Source organism: Syngnathus floridae, chromosome 20 (genome assembly GCF_059516105.1).
Source record: "Syngnathus floridae isolate MCC-2025c chromosome 20, RoL_Sflo_1.0, whole genome shotgun sequence".
NCBI classification, from domain to species: Eukaryota; Metazoa; Chordata; class Actinopteri; order Syngnathiformes; family Syngnathidae; genus Syngnathus; species Syngnathus floridae.
This window is the reverse complement of record NC_142432.1, coordinates 5,833,944-5,852,203: the sequence shown is the minus strand read 5'-3', so window position 1 is coordinate 5,852,203 and position 18,260 is coordinate 5,833,944. Positions and strand designations below refer to the sequence as shown.

Below are 18,260 nucleotides of genomic sequence, written 5' to 3'. Positions count from 1 at the left end.
TTTAAGGTGCTTTTATTTAAAAAATATTTAATTTTAAAAAAAAAATGGCCACGGTGAAGCAAAACTATTTTCAAATCGAAAAAAACTTTCAAATATTTTTATTTTGTATACATTGTTTTATTTTCCAAGTTTTAAGTTCAGCACCTTTATTAATCGTTTTTTATTATAAAGTCATTTTCCTTTTAATTTCAGTAGTTTTGTATCATCATGAACCAAAATCGCAGAATTTTTATAATCATCTTAAAACCGAAGACAAGTTGCTCGCCAGTCATGTACCTCACCGCACATCACTGAATTTAACTAATGAATACATAAATGAACATTTCCACAATACTCATTTATTGATATGCACCCGTAAATCAAAACACCACTCTGTACAAAATACAAGATAATAGCAGGACATTTACTAAAAAAAAAAAAAAAAATGCAGGACAGAGAATATACACCCATCACAAACATAAAGGAAGCTTGCGATTGGGCTCATGAGGTTTTGGTAGGACAAACTGGGGGTAAGATCCGCCGAGAGTTTTCACGGACCCACGGGTGATCAATGACGCGCTGTAGCGGTAGACGATCGGACGGGCAGTGGCGAAGCAGCTTGCCGATCAGGTCGCGTGCACCTTCTGAAATGATGCTTGGGTACTTTAGATCCACCTGGACAAGAATAGAAAAGGATTCGGGATGGTTCATGAGCCTACGGTGGATTCTAAATCTGGCTCCACCAATTAATGTCAAGACAAATTCTCGATCTTCTCTTATGAATGACTGAGGCTGCAACTTTGCCGTAAAAAGGTATTTAATCAAAAGGCTGATTGTTCATGACCCACCTTGGTGATTCTTTTGTACGTATCAGCATGAGAAGCCGTTTCAAAGGGAGGATTCCCCACAAGACACTCATAACAGAGGATCCCGATGCACCACAGGTCCACTTTCTCACTATGGGTGCGGCCTTCGATCATCTCGGGAGGAAGGTAATCCAGCGTCCCGCACATTGTGCGCCGCCTGCACAAATGTCGATACGGTACATGAAGTTTGCGATTGCGGCTTCAAAACTTTTGACAATTTGTTAGCTTTTGCATACCTGAGGGAAGGCGCATGAACTGACCAACCAAAATCAGCCATTTTCAGCTCTCCACGATAGCCAAGAAGGAGATTCTCTGGTTTGATGTCACGATGGATCACTTTCTTTGAGTGACAGTACAGCAGTGCATCGGAGATCTCTTCCATAAACTGAAAATGCAAACAGAAATGTCTCCAGAACTTTAACCACTTGTGAAAAAAAAGAAATATGGTTAATTTAAGTTTTCCTGGTCCCATAGAGCACATAAATATAATAAGATACAAATTTTAAGACGACCTATTTGTCCGTCAGTGGTATGTGGGGAGAAAATTGAGAAATGGATCTTCTCAAATACCTTTATTTAAAAAAAAAATCATTAAAGATCGAGTGTGTTTGAAAAAGATAACAGAAGCCACAATTTGTGTTAATAAAACCACCCAAAACTATACCATAACTACACCTTTAAATCAAAACTAATCTGAAACTACACTCAAGTAATCAAACCCAACACACCTACTCTAAAAATGACTTAAAACCAACTGAAGTTTAAAAAGTCCAAATGAAATAAAACCGAATTATAAAAAAATATATATACATGGAAATCCTGCAAACATGAGACGATCATTCAGAGTGACACCATCGCCACTGACCAAATGATCGTGGCTCGATTCATAGCACAATTGCTTACAGTGGCGGTGCGCTGATCGTCAAAGCGTCCTAATCTCTGGAGCTCCTTGTATAACTCGCCACGTGGCGCGTACTCCAGCACCAAAAACACCCTCTTACGATCATGGAAATAGTTGTAAAAGCGAAGGATGTTGGGATGCCTGAGGGGAGAAAAAAAAAACACAAATATTGATCAATACAGTGGTATTTCCACCGCATGCCTATCATAAAATATAGATTTTGGTAAAAAAGCCTTTAACAGATCCAAAGGGATTGTATTTGACTGTAGCGTTTAGTCAATGTGACAAAATCAAATTCAGGAGAAGACACTTACTTGAGGTGAGCCTGGATCTCGATCTCCCTTCTGAGTTGGTGCTCCACACCCTCCTTCTCCATCTGGGACTTGAACATCACTTTGAGAGCCACAATGCTTTCCAGCTTCTTTATCTTGGCGAGGTACACATTGCCAAATTTGCCCTTCCCCAGTGGTCGACCGATGTCAAAGTCATCAATACTGATCTGCCTGTTTGTATAAATAAAAAATAATAATAAAAATAAAAGGGGGGGGGGGGCTCCATGAGTGGATTGGTAAGAAAACAACAACAACAACAACAAAAATAGCTAACACTAAGGGCTGCACCTCAAACAAATAATGTGAACAATTCAGTTACAAAAAAGGTGAAAGCAAACCTCTGCCATGAAGCTTCATTTTTTTCTCATGGAAGAATATAACCTCAGATTTACTGATGACTAAACTATTTTAACCCTACCAAACCAGGAAACTTTACTCTGACCTCTAAAAAAAATTCAGCATTAAAAATCTGCAATAATTCAAACCAAACTACTTTAAAAATAAATTCAAAACTTATTATGAATGAATTTTAACAGAAGAGCATCCACAAAATTCTGTGAAAAAGGGGATTACTGTGTACTTACTTCGGAACCAAACTGGAGGATGAACCAACATATTGTCTTACGGGTTCTGAAATTGATTTACACCTTATTAGTAAAGTAATTGCAATAATATTTACAATTGATTTTTTAAAGGGGGCTCACATTACCCATAACAACATTTTTGTCTGTGGCTCGTCGCGGTTTAACCGGAACACGTTGTGGGCCAGCCAGGAGGCTCGAGCTCTAATCAAACACGTAAAAAGCAGAAATTAATTATCATCTTGACTCAAGATGCTCCAAGTAGAATCACATTTCTGTACGGACATTTTGTTTGCAGGACAAAGAAAAAATATATATGTCACAGTAAATAAATATACACCTGTGTGGATTTAATTTACACCATCTTCTTGGGTACCATAAATGGTGACTTTTGATGACAATAATTTGCAATTGTAAAATGTGTTAGTTCACATGTTTTCATCTTACCAGTTGCTGGAAAGTCCTTGGCTCGCTGTTTTCTTTATTCTATAGAGAAATACATGTTACTCAAACGTTCTTAAGATTTTAATGCAATTGGTTAGCAACCAAAATTACAGATTGACACAAAGCGACATCTTTTTAAGACAGTTTAACATGAATTGTTCGTAATATATTGTCAGTCATCTAGTAACATACAAGTGAAGGCTTCATTATACACATTTAAATGCTTTTCAAAGGATTATCATCAACACAGGACAGACTTTCGGAACAGTTGTAAATAACGACTAGGCCGCAAACGATGTTATTATCATCGACAACATGTATGTAATAAAAAAAAACAACAATGACGAAACCAGATTTAGGTCATACATGTGCTGAGCAGTATATGTAATTTCTTTCAATGTATTTTGCACACGATATAAATAGTTGATTTAGGCTCATTTGTTCAACCGAGAGTAGCTAACCTAGCGTCGATAGCTAAACACTGTATGAACTAGGTGAAACTGTAATAACGCGGAATTAGTAAAAGCACTGTATTGTTTTACAATTAAGATACGAAAATAATACATGTTACCTGCATCTTTGTGTAAAATTGGCAGTTTTGTAGTGTGGCTTAACTCTTCCTCTGGACGACTACTGCCGCCAACTTTTTCAAAATGGCAAGACGGGCTAAGCTGGTTGGCCAGCGGGTTGCACATCGAGAGTTTCCATTGGCCAGGAGACATACACCGAGACGTTATGAATTTACAAAAAAAAAACAAAAAAACATAAATACCCATTTTTGATAGTGCAAAAAATATTTAAGATGCTTTATTTAAGGAGATTTAAGAAATATTTTAATTAAAAAAAAAAATGACCAAGGCGAAGCAAAATTATTTTCAACTCGAAAAAACTTTCAAATATTTTTATTTTTAATGCATTGTTTTATTTTTCAAGTATTAAGTTCAGCACCTTTATTTTCAGATTCAAGTTTTATTTTTTTAAGTACGATTTTGTTTTTAAAAGTACAAAACGTTTGACCCCAATCTACTACTTTAGTGTGTGACTGGCGGATCTCTCGTCATAACCAGTAGATGGCGGTAATGCCTCATAGATCAGGTAGTAAACTGCCAAAAACAGAGAAGAAGAAGAAAGAAGTAGAAACAAAAATTAATGCAAACATCATGGCGTGTAGCACGTAGGGAATCTTTCAGCCAAATTTTCAAAATTATCATTAAATAATTAAACTTTGGTCAACTGTCACTTTCGAGTTGGGCAGAAGTTGTGCTGCTTCAGTAGTTGAGGCCAAATGCACACTTGAAGAAGCGCTTTCCCAATCACGTTCCGTTTCCGTGGCCGTTTCAGTTCAATTAAATCGATTTACCGTGCTTGAGGTTCTAGATTCTCTCTTGCATAGTTTTATTTGTAAAGAAACTGATATACTTAAGATTGAAACTGTACTTTAAATTTAATTAAATTAATTAAAATGAGTATTAATTCAAATTAAGACTCTACTGTAGTATGGTAAATCAAATCAAGAGAAACTCCAAATGAATGTGCATTGGGTAACCAGATTAATCCTGAACAAACTATAATCCAAAACATTGGTACCTCAAGTGCCTGCATGTTCAGCTGCGGGACATCATCAATCAAAATGGCCGCTCATCACCTGCAGCCACGCCCTGACCAATCAGTGCCATACCAAAAGCATTATCAGGAGTGCGCAGCCTCACTTTCGGTCTAACCGCCACAATGCGAGCTGAGTTGCTTTGTCCTGCAGAACCTACAGGTAAGTGAGCTCACCTCACGTACTCCTGCAACATGGCGTCATTCTCTCGTCGTCTGTCTCACCAGCAATGGAGGCTGACTCTTCTCACGCGCCCCCTTCCCACGGTTTGGGTACTTGCGATGCAAACCTACCACCCGGACCTCCACTCGGACCTCCACCGGGAGCTCCTCCCGGAGCCACACGGGCCCGCGAGGCTCCAGGGGAAAGTCGTCCTGAGCAGCAGCAGAACCACAAGCCTATGTTCTTCTTTCAGCCCTCGCAGCCGTACATGCCCATGCAGGGGCTTCAGTGGCCGCTGGCCGTGGCCCTGCCGCTCGGATACAACCCCTACTACGGCTGCCCACCTTTAGGTCGGTTCGTGGCACTTCAACTTGATGGTAGGACTTGTGAGTCATTTCTGAACATATGTTTGCGCTCTATTCCAGGTTACGGGATGCCGATGATTCCACACTACCAGCCCAATCCTTACATTGAGCCCCCCGCTTTCGTCATGCCCCGAACGCACCTCCACCTGACCGACTACAGGCGCATGCTAAACCCTTACCAGCAGACCATGGCCTACCACGCCCGACGATACCGCTACCAGCACAGCACGCCGGCTAGAAAAGTCACCACCACTGAGGTCCAAACGGAACCGCTCGCCGGTGTGCTTAGAAGCGGGAATCCAGGTTCTGGCAGCCCTGAGGTCCTCAAAGACTGCAATGGTGCGAATACGCCGAGCAGATCTGCCAGTCAACCAACTTTGGAGGTGCAGAGTGATGCTCTGGAAGTGGGAGCCCCTCCCAACGGAAGCTTCATCATCCAGACGGAGGAGCTGACCATTGAGTGCTGCACCGGACTCCAACTTCTTCACTCCCACGAGACGGCAGAGGTCTCCCATGGCTTCCCCACGGACAACGGGCCGGGTGTTTCTGTGGAGAACACGCAAGCTTGTCCCGACATCCTCTTAGTTGGTGGTCCCAGTGAGAAGATTCTCAAGTTGGAGGAGTCCAACGAGCACCAAGATTCCTTCACTGGCTCTGCTCTTCAGGAGATGCCTGTTGAGAAAGATCTACAGATGGCCTCACAGAGTATCCAATCTCAAGTTCTGGATCAACCAGTGTGGTCAATGGAGGACACTTTGGACTCGATGACCCCCGTGGAAGAATCCGATGGAAGGCGCCACTCGGCTGAAGAATTGCCTCCACATGAAGCTCCTGCAGGAGAAACCGGTCCCTCTCTGGAGGATGAGATGGCCTCTGAGATGGAGGTGCGCTATATAATGGAGGAGGGATCTCCTGAGAAGAAACAGGAAACAGAAGTTCCTCTTCCACCTGATTTGGGAAGTCCTCAACAGGAAGAGAACCCACAACTTGGACAAGAACCAAACTTCCAGGAGCACCAGAACACCTCATTTGAGTCCTTACCCACCTATCTTCCCTCCAGCAGCTGGCTGGCAGATTTTGACAAAGCAAAAGTTTATAGCAGAATGCCGCCCGCTCCCAAAAAGCAGAACCAAGCTGTGAACCGGACCACCTTAGAGGTTCCCACTCGGAGGAGGAAACTGGAGCTGGAGTACAGGGAGCAACCTTGTGTGCGCAAGCCCAAGGAGCGATACAAGCCCAAAGGCAAGATTGGTCGACAGAGCCTCTCGGACCATGAGTGTTGCATCACCAGAACCTTCAACGAGAACATCTTTAATCTGACGAGTGAACGATTTTGCAGCAGATGCTTGGCCAAGCCCGGTCTAGGCCTCAAAAGAAAGGCCGTCCCCTTCCAGCAGCGCAACCAGGCCCCGACGTCCACCTGTGACACCTGCAAGTCTCACACCGGCAAGAGGTTTCCGAGGAAAGGTTCCGTACCCGACACGCGGCGTACGCGAGACACGGAAGGCGACTCGTCGGACGGCTCGTGTCACGCGGGCCTCGAGAGCCGCCTCGGCAGGCGCAAGAGGCCACTGGGCTCCAAGCTGAACTGGGAGAAGAACTGCACGCTCGACGAAGCGCAGCGCCGCCAACTCGAGGCCGGGGAGCGATTGCGCCACTGTCCCCACGGCAACGCCATTCGGGAGCTGGACGAGAATTTCCCAGCGCACGCCGAGCAGCTTCACTGGACACATGGGTGGCAAACAGGTGGGCCGAGGCAACTGGACTCCAGTTGAACAGGTTTTCCTAAATCCAAACTGAATGTGCAATCTTTGATCCACCAGAGAAGTCATGGAAAACGGCCCCGGCCAATCCTGACGGCACGAGATCACCGCACTTGAACAAGCACAAGACGTCACATTCACAAGGTGCATCCCTTGTTCTTTCTCTAAGTCAAATTTTTCAAATATTTAATATTATTTTCTTTCTGCAGGAAGTCCAAGAAAAGACACACGATGCTGAGTTGCACAAGAGCACCAATCAAAGTCACTTTTAGATGTTTTGTACACTTAAATTATTTGCACTTATTTATATAGACGGTCACAAAATTTACTATTTATTAACCACTAAATAAACACATTATTTGGAGTCATTGTTTTTCTTTTTGGCTTTTACATTTGTTGGCACAATAAAAATATATTTCTGCAATAACTTAAGACTTCTGATGCACTCTGAAAAAACATTTGAGCAGTAACACGTGGGCACAGGTAGAGGGCAGCAAAGCACAATACTGCCAGGCAGGGCGACCGTGAATTCGCTGCAAGAGAAGTCTAAAATATTTTTTTTTTGTAAGGAGGGCTATTGAAAGGAAAGACTGAAATAAGTCTTTCTGGTGGAAAAAAATAATAGTGGAAAAGTAGGCTTGTTTGCCCCTGTTTACTTTAACACCGTGCTAACCTAGCTTACATGCTAATATTTTTAGTTTGGGGACTAAAAAGCATTTAAATGCTAAAGTGGCTAAAGTTAGCATTGAGCTGCTTTTACCCCCTAAATGTTCTGTTTGCATTGTAGCCTAATGCTAATGTCATGCTAGCGTTGGTGTTTACGTGCATTCCGGACTAAAAACTGTATTTTTGTATTTGTATTGATCCGCCATCATAAAATGCCCATTTTCAAATGAATGTCGGAGTACCGCGTATCCGCCTCGTGATTTGATTGAGCCGCGCAGGCGACTGTGAACTCCATGATTGGCTGCTAATGTGCAATGTCAGGCTGCAGGGCAGCAAAACGTGTTGAATAAATAATGACACGTGTTGAATTTAAAGCATTAGAGTTCACGCCGTGTTGAATCAGGCGATTAGTCCTGTTTTGCTGCGGTGGTCGCTTTGAATAAATCGTGTGGGGCTATTGAGGAATTGCTTTCTTGGCTGCGGGGCGAGTCAATAGCAAAATGTAGCTTGTGTTGGATGTCTCTCTTTTGGACAGATGACTTGAAAACCTTTGTATGCACCCTTAGGTCACTCCGATGATTAAATATCCCGGTTTGGGATTATGTGCACACTCACGAGCATGAAGGCACTGCTAAAGTCAAACAAGTTGATCTGCCGCCTGCACTCAGCTGATATGATATTCTTTTTTTTTTTTTTTTTTTTGCCCACTCTAATCCCTCCTCCCAGCATGCCGGCTGTATTCGGGAGGCCCCGCTGACGCTGCCGTGTGCACGCTTAACGTCACACTTTAGCAATTGTTGAAGGCCATGCAGCCCGGAGGAGACCATGCGGCTCATAAAAAGGTCATTAGACCTGCGGATGCTGCACAAACTAGATTGGGGGAATAAAAACACACACACAGAAATGTCAAGGTGTGTGTGTTAACTTATTTAAAAGAGAAATGATGGAGGGAAGAAAGGGAGGAAGGAGGGCAGGAAATATGAATGCAAGGAAAGAAATGCAGTAGGAAAGAAAAAAGAACTCAAGGAAGGAAGTAATGAAGGTGGGAAGGACAAAAGGAAGAAAATGTGGAGGGAGGAACAAATTAAGAAAGAAAAAGATGGAGTGACATGAAGGAAGATATAAAGATGAAAGAAAATAAATATAGAAAGCAGGAACAGATGTCAAGGTCAGGAGAGGAAACGAGATGCCTGGCGAGAAAATTCAATTTCTTCTTCATTTGCGACACGTTCATACGACCTCCCCACCGCACCACCACGGTCCACCCCTGAGCCGAGCTCCAAAATGTCCAAAGTGAAAAGCAAATTAGCCGGCAATCATTCATCACCCACAGAGAGAAGATGAGAGAATTAATTAGCGCGGCAGGAAGAGCCAAGTGCTTAGCGATTTGTTGCTTAGCGCTGACCGAGCGGCACATGTGCAGGCCGACGACATCCAAAAAATTGTCCAAATGTGTTCTTGACCTTCAGGGCTAATTTTGAAACTGGAACATCACGTTGGTGCAGAGACCTTCTCCTTTATTTGGTTTGAATGATTTTGAGCAGAGGCGCTTCTTGGCCTTTCTGGCCGTCATAAGCTTCAAAGTATTGCCACCACCAAGATGATATTGGCAACGCGGCGCTCATGCGAAGGTTAACCCGCTTACGGAATCTCCATCTCAGCCCGGTAAAGTGATTCTGCTCGCTCCCGGGCGTCCATCTCCCGGCCGGAGAGGACCTTCGGCAACCCGAATAAACTCGATCTCCCGTCACGGCGAATCCGATTATACAAGTTTGCGCCGAGGTCACCTTCCAGACGCAGAGGGAGATTTTGATTGCGCTTGGACGGAAAGGCTCCGTCGTGCTCCATATGGAACGGCTGAAATTGCAAAGCTGTAGTCATGGTAACGAGAGTCAAAGCGAGCGAGCCCTCCGTTCAGATTCGGGAATCGACTCACTTCTTGCTGTGCGTGCTAGACGTCATTTTCGGGATGAGTGTGGAGACGGTGGGGAAAAACGAAACTAGTTTGAAGCTTTCTAATGAAGCATGTAACCTCTTGAGTGTGTGAATGTGACACAGCAGCAAAGCATTCTGGGAACACTCGTGGGAAAGACGAACACGTTCGTCCATGGAGTGCCATGCTAACTGCTAACCCCCCCTCCAATAATTTTAAAATAAACAAGCAAGAGTTCACCGTACAGAATTAGCCTCTAATTACTTGACAAAAGCATTCATCTCACCCAAGTTGCAGCTAATTAGCATAGCATTAGCACCACTTTAAAGTTTTAAAGTCGTAAGTAATTAGCGTAGCGGCACGCATCGCTGAATGTCATTGATCCCGGGCGTCATTATCTTAATTGTCATTCATCGCCATCGCCGGCGGATAAATAAACACGGGACGCAACCTTGAGTCGTCGTTTTCCTCGCTTTGTTGATCAATAACTTGACTGATTAGCAGCAAAGTCAACAAGCAGCAGAAATGTTTCATAGCAGACAAATGACGAATCAAGTTTTGTTTGCATGGTGAAGATAAATAACCAGCAAGGAACTGAGTGGGCAACTTTTGCAAGACAGCAAGACCTTGGCAAAAAGGCCTACGAGACCTATGGAGCAGGTGTTGGTTCTTTTCTGAGCACAGCCACACTTATCAGTGGGTGTGTACACTTATGCAACCTCATGATCTTCGGTCGCTCTCGCCACAGCCCCGCCCTCTCAACCCTTAACCTTGCCCAACCTGCGCGTGCTCGAGTGCGCGTGCGCGCCGGAGGCAGGCGGGCAGGGAGGGCGTTTCCGCCTGACGAGAGGCGCCCGCCTGCTCTGCGCCTTGCTCATGTTCCTCTCGTCTTGTTTTGTTGCCTTCCTTCGCGTTCACACGACGGCGAGGACCACAAACGCGCAAGCCCACGCACGCTCGCTCGCATTGCCGCACGAGGTGAGTCGCTTCCTCTTTGCGCCTCATCATCAACATTTGTGTCCTTTTGATTTTTGTTCCGATCTACTGTCACGATTTATTTCTTAGCCTGGGGGCGTGAGCGCATGTGGGTTTTTGTTTTCGTCCTGGGCTATTGTGTCTGGAGCAAATGGTGTGTTCACGTTCATGCAAAAATTTGCTTTGTGCGGTGCGCTTATGAATAGCGCGTGCCGCGCGTGCACGTCTCCATTGTCCAGCACTGTGAGACAATCCGACAAAGTTAAAGTCATCAGCCCTCACAAGGAGATTGATATTTTTATTTATTTATTTTTTAACCCAGCTCTTATCAGCTGGAATGAATCACGGGAGGTCACGTCAGGACGAGTTTGGAGGGGAACCCCCACCCCCACCCCCCTCCTGCACCCACAAAGTCTTTCTCTTGAAATAACAAGCTGGATGTTCTCCCACTTTGAGGAAGTCTCGACTTAATCTTGCTGTGTAATTGCCTGCAGGATTACGGCGGTTTAACACAACGTCCCTGGCAGCTCTTTGCTTCTTGACGACAACTCGGACTCGGTGTGTGTGCGTGAGTGCCAAATGAGATGTTTGTGAGTCAGCGAGAACATGCCAAACATTCCTGAGTTTGTTGTTTTCCTTTTGCTAATCTCAAGCAAGGCAATCAGAAGTGGCCAAAGGGCTCCGAGGGGGACCAATGCATCTCCAGGGGGAGCCCTGGTTACTGCTAGAATGTCATGACCTCCCCCAAGGAGATTTTTGCTTGATGATTATAGAAAAACCAGCAAGCTAATACGCTACAAGGTAGTTTTGGATCATGGACTGGAGCTGTTATAATCGCCACAGCAGGATGCCTGCGACCTTTCAATGCTTTATGTTGCATCGGGGCGAGACGGCGATTGATTTTTTTTGAGTGCGTCAGCTGATCTGCAAGCTTCAGTGTCACTCAGAACACAATCAAGATAACGAAGCCGATTGAGATCTGAATCGGGCCCTGCCTATCCTCCCTCCTTCTCGTCATGCCCCTGAAGCAGATGGAGCCAGCGGCGATTCTTTTTCTGACCATCATTGACCTTGACTAATGAGGAGAAGGGCCGCGACCTGCCAGATGGGGAGCAGAAGGAATGCAAAAATAGAAAACATTTTTTTCGGCGTGCCGTCTTCCCGCACGTATGTTGATGTCAGGAAGAAAGCAGCTGATGACGGGCTGCTGTTGCTTCTGCTGCGTGACAGCACCAAATCCAAAAAAAGGTCAAGAAAGCAAACAGGTTGCAAGTCAGCTGCGCCTCTCTTCGCTTTTTGAACAAATCAGATTGTGACGTAGACCTACTTCGGAGTTCACACCTGGTTTGCCGGCGCATGGCAAGAGAAAATGTTATTAAAAGACTCGCCGCCCCGCCGCCGCGGGACAGAATGACGCCGCTAATGAGATCGAAAGCCCGCGGGCTGCCCGCCTCCCGACTGCGCTGGCACGGAATCATTCAGTCTTTTAATTGGCGGGATGGCGCTGCAGGAAAAGCAATCAGCCAGACGATGAAGACGTGCATGCGTGTGAGGAAGCGGCTGAGTGCTACCAAAACTGCCCCTTGATGTTGCTCAAGTCTCCAAACTTCCTGTGCGCAGTTAGCATGTTCTTCCTGCGGGTTCTTAAAAATCCGTGTCCAACAAAGACTTGACCTTAAGTCAGCCGGGATGCCGCGACCCCACCGATGATAAACGCTCTGGCCATCTTTTTTCAAATGAATTTCTCTTTGCACCTGATGAAGATCCAAGTTCAACCAAGGTCCGCTCTTTCTTATCTGCTTTCTGTGAACATATCTGCGGAGTCGATTGCGCCAATAAATCTTCACTGATGGCTTTGCACCCTTTTGAAGTGACATCTTGATGATCCCATGTTTACCGTGATGGATTTGTGCCTGTCCATTATCGGGACCAGCAGTCCATCAAACGTGTCGACCTTTTGTCGTCTTTTCCTCCTGACATCGGTATGAAATATCTCGTCTCCGTGTAATCTCCACATGAGAGCGATCGTCTGGATTTCAAATCACGAGGTGATTTTACGTCACACGAACACGTTTTGATGGTGTGACCTTCAAAAGGCCGTCTTCTCCTGTTGCACAGGCTGCACAGAGCGAGTCCCACCATCATCCCGAAACAAGAATAAATGTGTGCTCGCGACCCCGATGGAGCAGCCGCATGCACTTGGCAAACGCGACATCGTAAAATAAAGCAATTAATGTTTATCAGCCTCATTTTCATGAATGATTGACCTTCATTGTTGCGCTATTCTTCTTTGCTCCTTGTTATCTTTGAGGGCATGCGGCGCCTCCTGTCAGAGCTCCTCGCCCCTGCCGCCGTTTGCCGTGGACATGCGTGCTAACAGGAACATGCGTTCGTCACGGCAAGCGCCGGGAAGAGTTAGCGTGACATTTGCCTGACATTTTTAGCTGGGGGTGCTCACATTTAACGAGCTGCCCTCACTTCTTGCAGGTATTTTGCTGCTTCCTCGCAGCCTTTGGACAGTGTGTGTGTGTGTGTGTGTGTGTGTGTGTGTGTGTGTGTGTGCGTGCGTATGCTGCCAGCCATGGTGGTTATTTTTAGCTCGTGCACTTTTCCTTTGGCTGATTGTATGTGGATACCCTGAGGGAATATATGTGTGTGTGTTTGCGTGTGTGTGTGTGTGTGTGTGCCACCTGCACACAATGACGTCATGACCAGCCTCTGGTGAAATTATTCTTACTCAGACTGGGGACAAAAATAAATAGAGAAAATAACTAAATAAATAAAAAACTAATGTTTTATGTATATTTTTATACATGTTTATATTATATATATATATTTATATATAACATTACAGTTTTTATTTGATTTGTTTATTTATTTACGATCTTGTCTAGTAGCACGTGCATGTATGTGTGTTTTAAATAGGACATACAAACTAGGTTGAAGTCGTAAATCAAATGACATCACTGTTTGCTTGCCTGATGCTTAACAGCGCCCCTAGAGGCCAACGTTTCCATTGACGGTTGTCATGGTTATGCCACACCGACTCCCACATCAATCACCTGCGTTCCAACGTATTTCTCCTGGGCTAAAAGTTGACGCTTGGAAATTTATTTCAGGAGTTATACTTGTAAGGAATATTTTGAAATGTAAAAGTTTAGTTTGGTTTAGTTGTCCTTTCATGTATTTGAGTCCCCCAGATTCATGAAAGGATGGCTGAAAAGAAACAAGTCAGCACACTTCACACTTCTTTACCACCAATCCCTCCCTTTGAGAAAAATTAAAAAAGAGGACAAGATAGAGAGAGGGAGGGAGAGTGACCCCCCCATTTTTTTCCCCCTGCAAATATCTGTCTCTGATTGTTTCTCTTGAAATGATTTTCACGGCCATTGAAGCGGGCAGATTGCTGACTCAGCATTTTTCACGCTCACTCGCCACCAACTCGTGAGTCGGCACTTTTGGACCAACTCTCAGCGGCCGCACTGACCTCCCCTCGCAAAGCAAACGAGTGATGGTCACGCTCATGGATGGGGTAGGGTTTCAAGACAGGAGCCCTAACCCCTAATGGAATCAAGTTTTAAACCGGATTTGGGGTTTTCTCTTATCCTATCGTCGAGGTCTTAATTTGAATGTGCTCACGCGGTGTATCTTTTTGTCGCAGATGGACGAGCATGTCGCCGCCAGCAGACCGTGACGTCGCCGCGACGCCATCCAACTTGTCGGCGGAGCGTCGATTCAAGACAAGGACGTTTTCCGAAGCCCCCTTTGGGGTGAATTGATATCAGAAGCAATCATCGAGGGATTGTATGGACTCATGGAGACTCTTTCCCAAGATTCCTTGCTGGAATGCCAGATCTGCTTCAACTACTTCAGCCCGCGGCGGCGGCCCAAGCTGCTGGACTGCCGCCACACGTGCTGCTCGGTGTGCCTGTCGCAGATGCGCGGCAGCCACAAGGAGCTCCGCTGCCCGTGGTGCCGTGGCGTGACTAAGCTGCCGCCCGGCCTGTCCGTGGCGCACCTGCCCGACGACCCCGAGGCGGCGGCCGCGGTGGCCATCCCGCGTATCTCCGAGCGCACGCCCGTCTTCATCCACCTGCCCGGCAGCGGCTGCTACGTGCTGCCGCTAGCCGGCCCTGAAGAACATGCGCCTGACCTGCTGGCGTGCCGTTTCCTGCCGGGCAGCGGGCAGAAGGGCGTGGCGGTGGTGAGCGTGCCCGAGGAGCGCCCCCTGGGGGCACTTTTGGAGCTGGACGAGGGGGAAGGGGAGCGGCGGGTTGGCGTGCCGGCGGCCAAGGGCTCAGCCTGGTCGGGCGTGTGCACGGTGGTGCTGGTGGCGTGCGTGCTGCTCTTTCTGCTCGCCATCGTGCTGCACAACATGTCGTGCATCTCCAAGCGCTTCACCGTCATCTCCTGCGGATGAACTTCTGCCGGGCTCACCTTTGACCCGCCAAACAACCCTCTCCCTCGGAGATGAAACATTCCCGAACAAACGCTCTCATGACCTCATCCGGACTTTCCGTTGACCCTTTGGTTATTCTAGGCTCAGGCTCGTCTGATTGGTCGTTAGTTTGTGATTGATTAGTTCAAGTGGATTGGGACTTGGACTCCCAAATGAGTGGGAAAGGACAACGCCTCCGTGTGACTTGTCCACCGTGTTGTCAATAAAGTTGCGGTGTTAGAAGACCAAACGGGACGTCTTTCTTTGTTGGTGTCCACTAATGCCTTCATGCTATTTTTGAACGGCGTCCATTTTAAGTGACACGCTGCTCTGAGACATTTTGGAGCCGTTGCCAAAACGTCCCACAAAAAACAGGACGCATGTGAACCCATTTCCTGCCTCCCTTCCTCCCTTGATGGAGCTCTGGAGACTCCTCGGGTGATGCTGAAATGGAGCCGCTGACCAAAGTTGACGTCCGAGGCTCCTGAGATGATAAAAAGCACTACTCGTACAATCACGACACCAAAGTAGCTTTTAAGCATTTTATTAGCAAGAATACAAAAAAGTATCGGCATTCGCATACTACTTTAGCGTAGCATGAGCAACCCCACATGTTCAAGTAAAAAGATTCAAAATTACCCTTACAGTTTTTCTTTCTCTTTTTTGGTGCTCTTTTGTTTTTAAAATCCAAAATGTTTTTTTTTTTGTACATTTGGCACTTAATGCGGACGGCGGGCAGCCTCTTGACCACTTTTCTTTTCAGTGAGCAGCTGCTTTTGGTCCTCAAATAAGTTAGCCCCAATATAAATAGAAAATTATATATTTTTGCTCCGGACCTGATGAGGCGGGCTGCGACGTCTGTCTGCTGAGAATCATTCATTCTTCTGTTGTGGTCCTCTTTCGTTCGTGTGCTTAGAAGTTTACTCCAGATATTCTGACATGCAAGCCAGTGAAGGGCCCGTCGGGATTCAGTCCAACCTCATGAACGATTCTTTGTCCAGAACGCCATACATCTTGGCCAGCTCCTCGAAACGTAACATTGTAACTTCCTAAAATGAGTTACCCTCCAATATACATATGTAGACCAACAACTTCAGCTTGTGGCAGTGATCCATTTGTCTGATGGGACTTCTTCAACCTTCTTTTATTTTTTTCTGTCTATGTGCTTTGATGAGCCGGCATTCTTCTACTGGAAATTTTCTAGTTTTGTGACATTTTGTTCACACGCCTTGTAAACCCACTGAACCAGGCCCGTTAAGGCGGTCCGGTTCTGGAAGGCCACCATATGAGCGACTCGTAGATGTTGTCGAGAAGCCACCGCAGGGTGAAGAAGACCAGGCTCGTCTAGGCGTAATTCAATAAATGTGATGTTTTGTGTTCTTTCCCGACTACCACATGGGGGAAGTGTTAGCGTCTAGCACGCCATACATCTCGGCCAGCTTCTTGAAGCGCGGTCCCCAGTCGTTGAGGTAATCGTAGTCATGGTCTCCACCGGATGCACCCGACTGAAGAGAGCTGAGCGACTCCGCTATTGACCCCTCGCCCTCATAGGCGTACGTCTGCAGGGAGTCGTAGGGCGGCGCACACGGGTCCACGTCGGCCTCCACAAGCTTGGACAACACGTAGCCGTGAACGCCGCCGGCATCGGCGCGAGCCATCGGAACGTAGCGAGACAAACTCTGGATTTCCGGAAACATGTCCTGCCGCGCCTCGCAAGCGTGTGGTTGCACTTCCCGCGGGTTCCACATGGCGGCGATGTCAAAGGCTTCCGTGTCCTCCTCGCCGCCGCCCTCGTCGTCGTAGCGAACGATGTTCTCGTGCACGTTCTCCTCGTCGTCGCTCAGGTACGGTTTCTTGCGGTGTGTCCGTAGTGACAACATCAGTAGAATCATCACTGATAAAACACAGACACAAAAAGAGCGGTGTTAGCACAATTAGCACGGAAGCTCGGGTGTAAGCTAATAAGATAGCTTAATGTATTTTAATGCGTTGTTTTTTTTAGCTATCTTTTTCGTTTTTTAGATGGCAAACTCACTAGTCTGCCAAGTAGTTTATCAGGTAGACCTTAAATTTCAGTCACAACTTTGTTTAATCTCGTTTTGTAGTTTTGTTTTAGCTATTTAAATTGTGGCTAAAGTGTTAGCTCGTTGGCTAGTAATTCGTTAGCTGATTGGTTACTTTGTTTTAGATTTTCAATTTAGTTAGTGTGTCAATGTCTTGGCTAGTTAGTTAGGCCATCTTTAAACTAGATATTTCAGTTAGTGACTGAGTGAGTGAATTAAAGTTAATTAATCAAGAGTCTTATGATGTGTCACTTACCCAGGAGCACGAAGATGGCGGCAAGGATGGCAATGAGCGCGGCCCTGCTAAGGCTGGCGGGCAGGCTATAAGCTTCGGGGTTACAGGTCATGATGTTTCCGTCGTGGTCACAGGCGCAAACGCGCACGCTCAATGTGGAGGTGCTGGTCTTTATCGGTGCCTCGCCGTCCGTCACCACGATGGGAAGGTAGAAGATGCTCTGCTCGCGCTGGGACCAGCCACCACGACGTGTTAGGATCCATGCCGTGTTGTCTGAAGACATAAGTAGGGGTTTAATTTTGTTTCACACATTAGTTATTATTACCGTATTTTCCGCACTACAAGGCGCACTGGATTATAAGGCGCACCTTCAATGAATGGCCCATTTTAAAACTTTGTCCATATATAAGGCGCACTGGATTATAAGGCGCACCTTCAATGAATGGCCTATTTTAAAATTGTCCATATATATATATATATATATATATATATATATATATATATATATATATATATATATATATATATATACACATATACATTTGGCACGCGGGCTGGACTTTGGACACGCCTGCTGTAGTGGCTCAATATTGGTCCATATAGAAGGTGCACCTAATTATAAGGCGCACTGTCGGCGTTTGAGAAAATTGGAGGTTTTTAGGTGCGCCTTATAGTGTGGAAAATACGGTAGTTATAATGCATTTATCATTTGACTAACTTCCCTTAATATTTGTGACATTTTTACCAATATTTACTTGGCAAACGTTCTATACTTCTTCCAATCTAATTTTTGGGTGTATGTCATATTAACCTTGGTTGTCCCTCAGGGTGAAGTTGGGATTGTTGGCGGCGTGTGGCGCTAATGCGTAGGAGAAGTGATGTCCGCTGGGAGGCTCGTCAGGATCCACGGCCGTCACAGCCTGGATCAACTACGAAGGCGAAGATCATCACCAG

General features: G+C 45.8%; 5 protein-coding genes across 8 annotated transcripts in view; 3 read left to right on the top strand and 2 right to left on the bottom strand.

The window, feature by feature from the left end:
- Nucleotides 1-318: 318 nt before the first annotated feature.
- On the bottom strand, nucleotides 319-3,806 carry LOC148380946 (aurora kinase B-like). The gene is made up of 9 exons (XM_088363958.1): nucleotides 3,675-3,806; nucleotides 3,107-3,145; nucleotides 2,788-2,863; nucleotides 2,663-2,708; nucleotides 2,061-2,249; nucleotides 1,749-1,887; nucleotides 1,082-1,230; nucleotides 828-1,002; nucleotides 319-654 (listed from the first exon to the last, which is right to left on the bottom strand). The coding sequence occupies exons 1-9, from the start codon at nucleotides 3,678-3,680 to the stop codon at nucleotides 481-483; spliced, it is 993 nt and encodes a 330-aa protein (XP_088220084.1). The 5' UTR covers nucleotides 3,681-3,806; the 3' UTR covers nucleotides 319-480.
- An 897-nt stretch (nucleotides 3,807-4,703) lies between these two features.
- Nucleotides 4,704-7,360, top strand: LOC148380945 (uncharacterized). Its single transcript, XM_088363957.1, has 5 exons — nucleotides 4,704-4,868; nucleotides 4,934-5,218; nucleotides 5,294-6,979; nucleotides 7,057-7,140; nucleotides 7,206-7,360. The coding sequence occupies exons 1-5, from the start codon at nucleotides 4,832-4,834 to the stop codon at nucleotides 7,232-7,234; spliced, it is 2,121 nt and encodes a 706-aa protein (XP_088220083.1). The 5' UTR covers nucleotides 4,704-4,831; the 3' UTR covers nucleotides 7,235-7,360.
- A 3,019-nt stretch (nucleotides 7,361-10,379) lies between these two features.
- On the top strand, nucleotides 10,380-15,258 carry rnf152 (ring finger protein 152). Of its 3 annotated transcripts, XM_088364027.1 has the most exons (3): nucleotides 10,380-10,573; nucleotides 11,065-13,057; nucleotides 14,232-15,258. In XM_088364027.1, the coding sequence occupies exon 3, from the start codon at nucleotides 14,385-14,387 to the stop codon at nucleotides 14,988-14,990; it is 606 nt and encodes a 201-aa protein (XP_088220153.1). In that variant the 5' UTR covers nucleotides 10,380-10,573; nucleotides 11,065-13,057; nucleotides 14,232-14,384; the 3' UTR covers nucleotides 14,991-15,258. The 3 variants fall into 3 exon arrangements, with proteins under 3 accessions (XP_088220153.1, XP_088220152.1, XP_088220154.1); XM_088364026.1 differs by lacking the exon at nucleotides 11,065-13,057 and having other exon boundaries at nucleotides 10,381-10,573; XM_088364028.1 differs by lacking the exons at nucleotides 10,380-10,573; nucleotides 11,065-13,057 and having other exon boundaries at nucleotides 14,236-14,340; nucleotides 14,391-15,258.
- Nucleotides 15,259-15,536: 278 nt separating this feature from the next.
- On the bottom strand, nucleotides 15,537-17,589 carry LOC148380943 (cadherin-20-like). The gene is made up of 2 exons (XM_088364030.1): nucleotides 17,328-17,589; nucleotides 15,537-16,902 (listed from the first exon to the last, which is right to left on the bottom strand). The coding sequence occupies exons 1-2, from the start codon at nucleotides 17,587-17,589 to the stop codon at nucleotides 16,397-16,399; spliced, it is 768 nt and encodes a 255-aa protein (XP_088220156.1). The 3' UTR covers nucleotides 15,537-16,396.
- Nucleotides 16,562-18,260, top strand: part of drosha (drosha ribonuclease III) — a 98,009-nt gene continuing 96,310 nt past the window's right edge. The window contains exons 1-3 of one of the 2 annotated variants that reach the window (XM_088364019.1): nucleotides 16,562-16,852; nucleotides 17,332-17,591; nucleotides 18,134-18,260. In XM_088364019.1, the coding sequence (XP_088220145.1) occupies nucleotides 18,185-18,260 (76 nt within the window). In that variant the 5' untranslated portion in view covers nucleotides 16,562-16,852; nucleotides 17,332-17,591; nucleotides 18,134-18,184. Of the gene's footprint in view, nucleotides 16,853-17,331; nucleotides 17,592-18,133 lie in introns of those variants that run through there. The other variant, XM_088364022.1, reaches the window with a different exon arrangement.